At 46.8% G+C, this 12,718-nt stretch overlaps 1 protein-coding gene across 3 annotated transcripts; it reads left to right on the forward strand.

The window, feature by feature from the left end:
- The first annotated feature begins 521 nt into the window (after positions 1 to 521).
- LOC308475539 (uncharacterized protein) lies at positions 522 to 8,965 on the forward strand. Of its 3 annotated transcripts, none has more exons than XR_013985292.1 (7): positions 522 to 7,313; positions 7,448 to 7,564; positions 7,693 to 7,772; positions 7,926 to 8,019; positions 8,123 to 8,399; positions 8,531 to 8,582; positions 8,803 to 8,965. XR_013985292.1 is itself a non-coding variant. In XM_081002583.1 (7 exons), the coding sequence occupies exons 2-5, from the start codon at positions 7,130 to 7,132 to the stop codon at positions 8,267 to 8,269; spliced, it is 756 nt and encodes a 251-aa protein (XP_080858709.1). In that variant the 5' UTR covers positions 522 to 1,071; positions 2,883 to 7,129; the 3' UTR covers positions 8,270 to 8,399; positions 8,531 to 8,582; positions 8,803 to 8,965. The 3 variants fall into 3 exon arrangements, 2 of the variants coding, with proteins under 2 accessions (XP_080858709.1, XP_080858708.1); XM_081002583.1 differs by having other exon boundaries at positions 522 to 1,071; positions 2,883 to 7,564; XM_081002582.1 differs by having other exon boundaries at positions 522 to 7,564.
- Positions 8,966 to 12,718: the final 3,753 nt, after the last annotated feature.

Genomic DNA, 12,718 nt, shown 5'->3' on the forward strand with positions numbered 1-12,718 from the left:
GGTGGCGCTGTAGGTTAAATCACAGAGCCTAGGACTTGCTGATCAGAAGGTCGGCGGTTCGAATCCCCGCGACGGGGTGAGCTCCCGTTGCTCGGTCCCTGCTCCTGCCAACCTAGCAGTTCGAAAGCACGTCAGAGTGCAAGTAGATAAATAGGTACCGCTCCTGTGGGAAGGTAAACAGCGTTTCCGTGTGCTGTTCTGGTTTCGCCACAAGCAGCTTAGTCATGCTGGCCACATGACCCGGAAGCTGTACGCTGGCTCCCTCGGCCACTAAAGCGAGATGAGCGCCGCAACCCCAGAGTTGTCCATGACTGGATCTAATGGTCAGGGGTCCCTTTACCTTTATTCACCATGAAGTTGTTAAAAAGCGTGGCACGTACTGTAACAACAAAAAAAGAGGTGAGGGTACTGGGTACCCCTGAGTACCCGTGGGGGGAAAAGCACTGGGGGAGGAATAGGGTTGCTGCTCAATTCCATGCATTCTCTCACAGGAGTAATGACACTCATTACGTAAGTATTTAGTTTCAGCGTCGTTTGTTCCCATAGTGTTTTACCAAATGCAGATGTGGAGACTGTAATCTCACCTGGAAGGGAAAGGGCTGCTTTCCTTTCCCTTCTCGTGGTTTTACTGATAATTTGTCCCTGGCTGACTGATTCATTCCACACTATTTGTTATTGTTGTTTAGTCGTTTAGTCGTGTCCAACTCTTCGTGACCCCATGGACCAGAACACGCCGGGCACTCCTGTCGTCCGCTGTCTTCTGCAGTTTGGTCAAACTCAAGCTGGTAGCTTCAAGAACACTATCCAACCATCTCGTCCTCTGTCTTCCCCTTCTCCTTGTGCCCTCAATCTTTCCCAGCATCAGGGTCTTTTCCAGGGCGTCTTCTCTTCTCATGAGGTGGCCAAAGTATTGGAGCCTCAGCTTCAGGATCTGTCCTTCCAGTGAGCACTCGGGGCTGATTTCCTTCAGAATGGATAGGTTTGATCTTCTTGCAGTCCATTAAGAGTCTCCTCCAGCACCATAATTCAAAAGCTTCATAATTCAACACATATCTCAAACTGGCAGCTATGGTAAGGGTTTTGGTAATACTTATATTTAAGGATAAGAGTCCATACAAGACAGAATACCGCAGAAAACCCACCGGCAGATTACAACCCAATTACTGCCGTTTGAGCAATACTGATAAAAGGGCAGCAAACTGCCAAAATGGAATTGGCGTCAGTTAATAAAAAAACATGCAAATTATTTTGATTCAGTCAAGACATTAATTGGCCAAAGCACAGATGATTACACAGCTGCAAATTCTTTAATACTTTGACAAGCCTGCTTTAAAGTTCCTGAGGCTCTCAATTGTTTTGCAGCCAGGGCTATGGTTCTGCCAAAGCAATTCGTTCCTAAATCCCATTCATTTTAGTTGGCGAGTGAAAAGTGCATGCCTAAACGTCCCATTCCTCATGGTATTAGCCCTCAAATACTTCTTACAAAACGGCAGGATTTCCTGAAATTCACACTTGCCGTTGTGCACACGGTATGGAATCAGCTTAGCAGGTCAGCCTTTTCCCCTTGCTTTGCTTTCGGAGAGTATTACATGATGCCATTTTTATGTTTCCATAAAGGAATCCTGAAAGTAGCAATTTTGAAAAGGTACATCTGAAAAGTGCTGGCCAATTTTGTATTGTTCAGCAAGGCAGAGCTCAAATGTGTGACCTAGCTGTAGAACATTTCTCCTCGTTTATGTTGCTGCTGCTATAGTCAATTTAAATTTAAAACGCTAGCTTGAAATCAGAACACAAAGGCAACCGTGGAGAAGAGGGTGGCGAAAACAGGTGAGATGATGTTCCAAAGGAGCTGCCTGCCTTCTTTACACACCAGGGGTGGGAAATCTGTGGCTTTCAAGCTTTTGCTGGAGCATAACTCCCACTAACCCTAAATTTGAGCCATTCAGATGGGCTGGTGTGAATTGTAGTACCAAAACATGCTTGGGGAAGGCTGACCTAGACAGCCACAGGTAATCCATCCCTGCTGTACATCATTATGGTGTACGGAAGAAAGATATTATTATTTGCTCGTAATTAAAATACTCCTGTTAAGCACTCACTCAACCCTCTCACTGGAGATAGTTAGCTTTGGCTAGATTATGATCAAGCATATTTTTTTTTAAAAAAAAACCCCTATCCTGGACCACTGTTCCTAATGTCTGGGAGTCGTGGATGGCAGCTGTTTTCCAACAACATCTGGAGTTGCCTACCCCTGCCATAACACTAGGTTTCCCCGTGTGAGGTGCGGGGAGGAATTTTAATTGGAAAATGGGATTACTTTCCCTCATCTGGTTCCCTTTCTTCCATCTCCATCCCAGCTTCTGTTTAAGCTAATGAGACATCCTGACTGCACACCTCCTATGTCAAAGATTCACATTAGGGATGTCCGATTTGCTGCTTCTACCACATCAAGGTGGCAAATCTGTTTTTTCGAATTTCTGGCACTGCCGTCTATTACCACCAGAGGGCACTCTAATGCTAGACAGCAAACTTAGCTCCCTCCCGTTTGAGGTCACAACGCTATAAAATGTAGATATATTATATACTGCAACATTATACATTATACATATTGTACATATCTGTTTGTCTGTCTGCCTAGGTTACATGTGGCCAGAGGAAGGGACTTTGGGCTTCTTTTCCTTGAACTTCCCCTGACAAATTGCTTCTGAGGTGGGGGGAGCTTTCAAAAGCGCTTTGTGTTGTGGCCCAAGGCTCAGCTATTAAGAAAGAAAGACAGAAAGAAAGAGAGAGAGAGAGAGAGAGAGAGAGAAAGCCATCCCTTTTGATGCTAGACTTTGTCTGCCTCACCTGCCTTTTTCCTTCTATTTGCTGTGTTTTAACAGAAATCTATAACATTCCCCATCCAGAGAATGGACTACGCCGCTCAGAAGAGCCCTGCTGAATCCCACCTGGAACAGAATCCTGTTCTCACAGTGGCCAGCTGGATGCCTATAGGAAACTCTCAAACATATACCTTCCAATACACATTTACCCACCAGCAGGATCTTGCACCTTTGCTAGCGCTATGTCAGTGGCGTAGCGTGGGTTGTCAGCACCCGGGGCAAGGCAAGTAATTTGCGCCCCCTAACCCGTGGATTTTAGTAGGGGCAGAGAGCTGCGAGTGTGAGCCCCCCTCCAGATGTTGCGCCCGGTGCGGCCGGCCCCCCCTGCACCCCCCACGCTACGCCACTGCGCTATGTACAAACATTTGAAATGCACAATATTGTTGCATCTTGCCCTATCTCCACCCCACTTGTGCGGCAACTGAAATGTCTAGTGGTGCTTCCAGCTGAGGGCTTAATACTGCAAACTGGCCATTCAGAAATTGCAAATGGGACATTGGCAGCAGGTGGTGGTGGTTGTTGTTTTTAACTTACCTGATTTTCTGGGAAAACTGTGACTCTGAATATAAAAGGAATGAAACACAGCCTAGCATTTTGATGCTGATGTCATGAGGGTGAATGCGAGAGCAGTGCCAATCCCACAATAAACACCTGTCTGGAAGCAACCGATAATACACCAGAACGCGACGAAATAGGGAAACATACCTTTTAACTCTTCAAAACTGCAGCAGCAGCAGCACATATCACCTTACCATACAGATGAGACTGTGACTGTTAGGATTCCTGCTCCTTGTTTGCAGTCCTGGGATTGTTGTCTATCACATGACGCTGTATGTTTTTATTCCACAGAGTGGGAAGCGACGGAGACAGGACTGACCAGGAAGGAGAGAACATGCCAGTCGGGCATGTATCTCTACCACGGTCCTACATGAGAGTAGGGCAATCCTAACAGTAACATGATAACATAAGACGATCCCTGCTGGATCAGGCCACCTAGTCCGGCATTCTGGGGCTTGTCCACACCTGAGCAATATGTGGCTTTGCACCTGCCTGACTCATTAATAGAGGGACGTCCACATTACGCTCTCCCCATCCCAGTGTTGTCCCAGATCTTTTCCTCACTAAAGGCAAAGATTTTCAAGCTTTGAAAAGTCAGAAATGGCCACCATGTGTAGTGCTCCCCCCCCCCGGGGGTATTCAATACCCACACCTTCCCCCCCTTCCCCATGTTAAAAGTGTGGCACTTATTGTAACAACTTCATGGTGATTACCAGCACCGTTTTTTTCCTTAAAAAACAAACAAACAAGCGACAACAACAACAACAATAATAATGAATTTTTATTTATACCCAGCCCTCCCCGGCCAGAGCCGGGCTCAGGGCGGTTAACACCAGTAAAATTACAATAGTAATAAAAAAACCCAATTTAAAATACAGGTTAAAATATAATTTAAAATGCAGCCTCATTTTAATAGTAGCCCATAGATCAAGACCATAAGGGGAGGGAAACATAAAGGTCAGACTGAGTCAAAACCAAAGGCCAGGCGGAACAGCTCTGTCTTGCAGGCCCTGCGGAAAGACGTCAAGTCCCGCAGGGCCCTAGTCTCTTCTGACAGAGCGTTCCACCAAGTCGGGGCCAGTACTGAAAAGGCCCTGGCCCTAGTTGAGACCAATCTCCCAAACACTGGGAGACCCACATGTGTTTCTTTTTTCATGCATTGCCTTTGGTAAAAATTACTTAGCATAAATTTACTCTAGAATTGGGCACCTCTGCCTCAGCTTTCTATATATGTTGGGGACTAACGCTGAACAGCCACACACACACACACACACACACACACAAATACTGAGGCGCCCTTGAGATTTGTGCACCTTCATTTTGCATGCAGAGACCACGAGCGCAGCTGGCAGGAGCCTCAGGAGCCTGGCCAGCAAACCCTGCTCCCCGCTTCCCCACATGCCGCCCGCGCACCCGCCTGCCCTCCAACAGGACACCCCGGCTATGCTCTGGTTACAACAACCCTGTAAAGTAGGCCGGTGCTATGCGCTCCCCAAACTGCAGCTGAACCCCTCGCAGATTACCACTGCTTAAAAGCCTCCAAGGAAGGAGAGTCCACCACTGTCCCAGAGAATCTTACCATCAGAAAGTTCTTCCTAATGTTTGGTCCGAATCTCCTCTCCTGCCCTCCCCTCTGGAGCAGCAGAAAACAAGCTTGCTCCCTCTTACAGCCCTCAGATGTTGGAAGATGGCTCTCCTCTCTCCTCTCAGTCTCCTCTTCTCCAGGCTAAACATACCCAGCTGCCTCAACCGTTCCTCATGAGGCTTGGTTTCCAACTGCCTCAACCATTCCTCATCAGGCTTGGTTTCCAGACCCTTCATCATCCTGGTCGCCCTCCTCTGCTCACCTTCCAGCTGCTCAATATCCTTCTTCAACTAGCCTGCACTGACTGGCAGTAGCTCTCCAGGGTTTCAGATGGAGGGGACATTCCCAGCCCCCCCCCCCCGGAGATGCTGCCCAGGACAGAAGACCTGCATGCAAAGCAGATGGTCCAATCCTGTGCTATGGAGACCCCTAGCCTGCCTTGAAGGATGTGGGGGTGGTCTCCCTTTGGAAAAGGGGCTGCAGCAAGAAGGATGTGAAATGCCGGCGTGAATCTGCCGAGAGAAGAGAGAGAAGATGCAGCCCAGCTGGAGGCGGAACAGAAGGTGCCTCCTAGTTCTGACAGAGGAGCATCACCTCTCAGGAGGGGCCTGGTCCAGGTGGAGGGGTTGCCATGGTGACCTGCCCTCCTTTTGACATCTCTTGCTCTTCCCTTAAAAGCCTCTGACTTGCAGGCGGCCATTGTGGGTTAGTGAGGAGAGGTCAGGAGAGAGAGGTAGTGGTGGTGGTGGTTGTAGAAGAGGAGAGGTTTGCTTGCTATTTTTCTTTTTCTTTTATTTATTACTTTTATTTGATTCATTTTATTTTATTCTATCTTATTTTTATTTTTTATTTTACCTTTTTATTTTTTATTTTTTAGTGCACATTTGTGTGCATTTGTGTGCATTTGTGCACATTTGTGCGGATTTGTGCATATTTGTGCGCATTTGTGCGCATTTTTGAATATATTTGTTTGTAGAGGAATAGTTAGGGGTAAGTGTAGGGTTAGGGTGGGGGTTAGGCTTGGGGTTAGGGCTGGGTTTGGGGTGGGATCAGAGTTTGGGATCAGGCTTGGGGTGGGAATTTTAGATAGGTAGTTAGCTTAGAAAGGCGGGGGGGGGGGATTTTTCGTAAAGAAGATATGCAGACTGTAAGTACCACTCCTTTGCTTTCTCTTGGTCTCCTGGGGGCGGGGTGTGAGTCCTGGGTCCCCTCCACAGCTTTAGCTCTCTGGTCCACCAGGGAGCTTCATGGCTGAGTGGAGATTTGAACCCTGCTCTCCCAGGTCCTCCCAGTCCAGCCCTCCAACCACTACACCTCTGCCTGGCTCCATTTTGCATCTCTCCAGCTGCCCTACAACATTGGCCTTCTCCCCCTTCCTGGGGGTCTCTCTGGCTCCAAGGAAGACTCCACCCCCTTCCTCATGTTCTGCTCCTCTTCTGGGACACCTTGATGCTTGGAGGACCCTCATAGGGGTCTCCTCCCTCTCCAGGAAGGGCAGGGCTATCCTAAGAAGACGAGGCAGAGCAGCTCTTTAACAGCTGGCAATGCTTGTCTTTCCTTTGGGCTGGAGTTCTTGAACCCATAGCACTAGGGACCTCCTTTCTCTCTCTGCCAGCCATTCGTGCTCTGGGCTGCCTCTTTCCAGCTCTGGCGATGACCTTGCAGGTCACAGAACTGCAGAGAGATGGCAGGAATTGGGCCTGACACCCCTCCTCACACACACACACACACACACACACACACACGAATTGGGGCTGCCAAATTCTGAGTCCCTCTACTCGTCTCTTCTAGGTTCAGGTGCTTAAGGCGCCTGATCAGCTGCAAGAAGGTGGCCCCCTTGGAAGTCCTGGAGCAGCCCGTGGTGTCAGGTGAGCAAGTGGCCCTCCTTTTGGGGACGGAGGAGGGCAGGAATGGGCTAGGGGTGCATCTAGTAAAAAGATGCACAGAGCCAGATGGCTGGATCCAACCTGCCTATCTGCGACAGCATCTGGAAACCCAATGCCCCCCCCCAGCGGTGGGGTCTGTTGGAGGAAGCAGGAGGCTGGGCTGTGGGGCAAGGCAGGGGGACAGTTGTCAGTGGGAGGGGCATCTTCCCTGGGGAGCCATGTTCTGGGGGCAGGAGGTCAGGATTGGCCCCCAAGGCCTGGGGTGTCCCTCTCCTGTAGTAGGACTTGGAATCCAGGAGAAAACTCTTGGAAAAGCCTTGCAAGGGGCTCAGGGAGGAACTCACCTGTCCCCATGTCCTTCTCTTTGCAAATGTGCTAGGAATCCACATCCCTTCCGTTGTGGTGAGTATTGGATAAAACGAGAGCAGGGAGGGGATCCCTCAGACCTGCCCCCCTCTTGCACTCCACTCTGCACTCTCAGATGTGGAGGAGCCCTCCCCCCACAAGGAACTGACAGCCTGACTTTTGCCTTTCAGCTGCTAGACAAAGATCAGCTTTATCTCCTGGGCATCATCCAGGACTGCCAGGCAGCTCGGCTCAGGGGGCTCCGAACTCTGAAGTACTCCAAGGAGGAGACTGCCAAAGCCATTCTGGTGAGTAATGGGTGGTGTGAGGGACCCCTATGGGGAGGGAGGGGCAGAGAGGGGCTGGCGTTTGGGGTTGGAGCCGTCCTCTGGAGACTCCCGGAAGGAGCTGACCTTCCTCCTCTGCTCTCTTCCAGGACATCCTCGGCCACTTGGAGTACTTCAGGGATTGCCCCCTGAGCCTGGCCCTGGCCTTCGAGGCCCTCCTGCAGTTGAGGCGAGCGGGGTCTTTGGGCTGGGCGGGGCTGCAGGGGGTGGGGGGGCAGAACTTCAGGGGGAACTTTGGGTGGGCAAGAGCAGGCAGCAGGGAAAGGGGGGCAAAAGAGACTTGGAGGAGGCAGCGTCTAACCCCTTCCCTTTCTCTCTCCAGTTTTATGAGACCCCACTTCAGTCCCTCTATGGTCAGTGCTATCCTCCATAGAACAACAGAGGCAGTTCTGGGGAGCGCAGAGGAGGACAAAGAGGTATGTCCTCTGCTTTAACTTCTCTTTGCACAGCTCTTTCTTTTTACACTCTTACAAAATTTAACCCAGCAGCACTCAACCTTTCTTCTCTCTTTTCCTACAGGAACTGAAGAAGCCATTCCAGAGCCTGCTGGGGGATCTCCTCCTAGAAGCCCCCAATACTGGCACCCTTCTCCAGTTGCTTACCGTAAGTATCCTGATAGCACCAGGAGTGGTTTTAGGGTTGCCCCCCTGTCCCTTATCCAACTAACTGTCCCATTTCTTTCATCCCGCAAGACCTCTGATATTACGCCCTTTTGGGGAGTGAAGACCAAAGGAAATTAGCGGCCAGCAGTGTATCCCTGCTGCTGGCCCTTTCACGAAGATTCCCGAACCTCAGAGTAAGTATTTTGCCTTCCTGTATTCAGTTCTTTGGTTGCTTCCATCCTTCCTGGGTGGGGCTGCTTCTCTTACACCCATCCAGGGTGGGGTTCATAGTGTCAACTGACTCATATTTGTCTTTCCTCTGCAGAACACAGTAAATCGGCCGGAGCTGGCTTGTTTCAGGAATAATCTGAAAGAAGGTAAGCCCCACACCTTGGGGACAGTGAACTCCCTTGTCCCTTGTTTGCCCAAGACACACCTCCCAGGTCTTCTTGGTGGGAGTCCTGCAGGACCTGCTTCCTGATTGGCAGGCCTTTCCCACCTGCCCTGGGAGGGCAGCACCTAGACTGACTCCAGCTACAAAAAGCAGAGAGGACTGAACGTATTTTTTTTCTCTCTTTTTCATTCTTTTCCATCCAGATGACATAATCATCGAAGAGTTATGATTTTCCTCCCTGAAGGAATTGCTGCTCTATTTGGACGTCTCAATTGGCCAAGACTGGCAGAAGAAGAGGCACTGAGAATCAGGAGGGGGACAGATGATTTAACCAGCCATGAAATATGGACTGAGATTGGGCAGAACAAGAAAGAAAGAAAGAATCGATGACGATGGTCATCTAATCTCTGCTTTAAAACCTGCAAGGAAGGAGAGTCCATCACCTTCCAGGGGAGTCCATTCCTCTGTTGAACAATGTTCAGTCGGAATCTCCTTTGTTGTATCCTGAAGCCATTGGTTCGAGTCCTACCTTCCAGAGCAGGAGAAAAAAAGCTCGCTGCATCTTCCAAGTGAAAATGGCTCTCTCTGGTGTCACTGGATCAAGCTGATCCATTTTCTTGCATTACATAAACTAAATAGTTTTTAATGGATTTTGAATAAACGTGCAATAAATTGTTACTGTTTTGAATTTCATTGTGTTATTGTCTTCCATTGATGTGGACACTTTTCTGTTGTTGCCGCCTAAAATAGCATGAGCATTGTTTGCTGCTGCATCACTCTCGGGTTGACTCATGTTAAGCTTGTGGTCCACTAAGACCCCTAGATCCGTTTCCCTAGCAAACCAGGTATCCTTCATCTTATATTGGTGCAGCTGGTTCTTCCTGCCAAAGTGCAGAACCTTAGATTAGTCCCTATTGAATTTCTTTTTGGTTTTGGTCATTTATGATTAAGTTATTAGGGGGGAAATGGAATTAGGAGTCATTTTCATCAAAGGAATTAAGGCAATTAATATATATCAAACTGCAAGCCTGATTGTAATTAATGCCATTACAGGAAAAATGTAGGATATAGAAGGGGACAAGGCAAGGATGCCCCCTTTCACTGCTTCAATCTATATCAGCCCTAGAGGTGTTCGCGTGGAGGATAAGAAATAATTCTGACATAAAGGGGATAAGGGTGGGCCAATGGAATTATAAGATAAAAGCCTTTGCAGGTGATGTGGTGTTTTCTGTAGAAGAACCATTGACAAGTGTACGTAAGTTACCGGAGGAAAGAAGGAAATATGGAGACATTGCAGGTCTTAAAACAACTAAAACTAAGGTTTTAGTGAAAAATATGGATGCACAGGCAAAAGAAGATTGGCAGATGGCCAGTGGGCTGACAACTGAGAAAAAGGTGAAGTATCTGGAAATATGGTTAACAGTGAAAAACTCCAATATATTTCAAGATAATTATGCAAAGGCATGTAAAGATATAAGAAAAAATCTTGAGTTATGGGGAAGCATGAAACTCCCTCTAATTGGAAGAATTTGGGTTATAAAAATGAATATTTTGCCTAAAACACTATTTTTATTTCAAACTGCTCCAACAGAAGGCAGAACAAGATGCTTCAAAGAATGGCAAAAATATATTTGTAGGTTTGTCTGGCAAGGGAAGAAACCGAGAATTAAATAAAAAAAATTAATAGATATATTTAATTTTTCTAAAAGTATTTTAAACAAGAAATGTGTTGTACCACTAATTCAAGGATGGGGTGGTTTCTTTTTTAAAAGGAAGTAGCACCAGCTGGTAAAGTAAAAGTTAAGATGGACTGAGGGGCAATAGGTCAATATGTCCTTGGATGCGTCATAACTAAATCCACTCACTCTTTTTTTAAAATAAAAAAATAAAAAATGGAAGAGTGGTTTTAAGGCTGCTTATGCCTGCAAAGAGTTTTGTCTGGGCAAGGAATGTCTTAGGCATGCCAGCACTCAAAAATTCAAGCTCCTCCTTGTTGTATAACACAATACAGCCCAATTCATTGATTTTTAGAGAAGATGGACTGCTCCTCTTGCCATTGCTATGTCTGGAACAGATGATCAGATTTGTTTCATAGAAGCATCTGCCCAGATAGTGAGAGCTGCAGAGATCTCAGAAGCTGATAAATCGTCTTGAATGGCAGTCTTCCGAAGTTACATTGAAGGAAGCAGGTGTGTTTAACCTGGAGATAAGAAGACTGAAGATCTCATGGAAGGTTCAAAAGGTTGACTGAAAGAACAGCAGATAAAGAAGTTGTCACGTTATCCCACCATGATAGACTGGACAGAATATGTTTAAATAGCAGTGTGGGGCAACCCTTTGGCTTTAAGGCACCTGAGGCAGAAAATCTAAAGATGCCACTTTGAAAAGCTATTGAATATGCAGGCACAGCCATCAGGAAATGCTTCAGCTCAAGTTAAAATGAATGGGGGCCGTGCAAGAGCCAATATATTTCTCCTCGTCTCCACTTTTAGCTTAACCTGCTTCAGGATGACTTGGACTGCAAGATTATGGGAGGTCATATACATTTCTCCACCAAAAGCCTTTTTCTTTTCCTAATCTGACCAGACAATAAGTAGGGGGTGGCTTAACAGAAAGGTTCCTGTTTAAACTTGTGAAACCCACTGCAGTTCCAAAAACCAGCATTTCCTCAGTTAGTTCTGTTATTTGCCAGGTTGCACGGTTGCACCACCAAAGCTTCCCCATTTATTTTTGACTTCTTCAAAACGAACGCTGATCATGAAAACCCAAGAGTCTGACAGGCTGGGGTCCTTCCAGCTCCAAAAATCTCTCCCTCCCCCACTTTTTGCAGCATTTATCTGAGTCAAAACAGAAAGTTCATTAATGTCCTTCCCCCTTTTAAAGCTATATACAGTGTGCAACTATTCAGAGTCCAAACTGTTCCTATTTTCTGGTGCCTGTCCCCTCTCAATTTTCTATACGTTTATTAGCTGCTGTTTAAAATCCAATATTTTCCCCAACGGCTTACAACATCTAAAACTATGAAGAACCATATAAAATATAAAGCAACTGCAACCACAACAGCAAGATATTTCAATTCTTTCTACAGCATTCATCCCTTTCATTGTTAGGAAAGCAATTCAACCGCCTCACTGAAAGCAATCCTGAATTTTTTTTTGTAAAAAAATATTTTTTGAGCCGACCTAAATGATAGCAAGGAGAAGGCTAATTCTTTACCAATTGTCTACCACTGAAAAGGTCATGCCCCTTATAATCGTCAGCCTGTCCTTCATCATTTCTAAAGCACTGCACACAGATAGGGAGATATCCCTGACTGCAAAAGGACATTCTGAGAGCACTCCCAGATTGTCACAATTTTGGGGTGGGATTCAATCACATGATGACACTTTCGCCTTGCCCCATAGCTGATTGGGAGGTTTTGCGCAACAAACCTGCTTCCCCAATAGACCAGACTTTTTTCTGATGTGGAAAATGTAGGATAATGCTTGCTTTGACACAATGGTATCTCTTCTTCTTCTTCTTTGGCGACCACTTGTAGCCGAGTAAGATTGTCTTCCATAAACACAGTTTTAACAGTGAGTACGTAAGTGACTGTGGAGGCCAGTTCTGGATCCACACGTCCTTCCACAGTGGAGACATAGGTTTCCGGGCAGAAGTTGATCACAGTGATGGTTTGCCAAACATGACTTCCTCTTAACATGTTTCTCCCTTTGTCCTGAGTGTCTTCAAAGCTTTTTGGTAAAAGCTGTTCTCCAATTGGAGTGCTCCCAGGCCAGTGTTTCCCAGTTGTCGGTGTTTATACTACATTTTTTAAAGATTTGCCTTGAGAGAGTCTTTCAACCTCTTTTGTTGACCACCGGCATTACGCTTTCTATTTTTAAGTTCCGAATAGAGTAGTTGCTTTGGAAGACAATAATCAGGCATCCGCACAACAAGACCAGTCCAATGAAATTGATGTTGAAGAATCATTGCTTCAACACTGGTGATCTTTGCTTCTTCCAGTACACTGGCATTAGTTCGCCTGTCTTCCCAAGTGATGTGTAAAATTTTTTGGAGACACCATTGATGGAAATTTCCCAATAGACCAGACTTTTTTCTGACACGGAAAATGTAGGATAA

This window comes from Podarcis pityusensis (assembly GCF_964106645.2).
Source record: "Podarcis pityusensis genome assembly, chromosome: 4".
NCBI lineage: Eukaryota > Metazoa > Chordata > Lepidosauria > Squamata > Lacertidae > Podarcis > Podarcis pityusensis.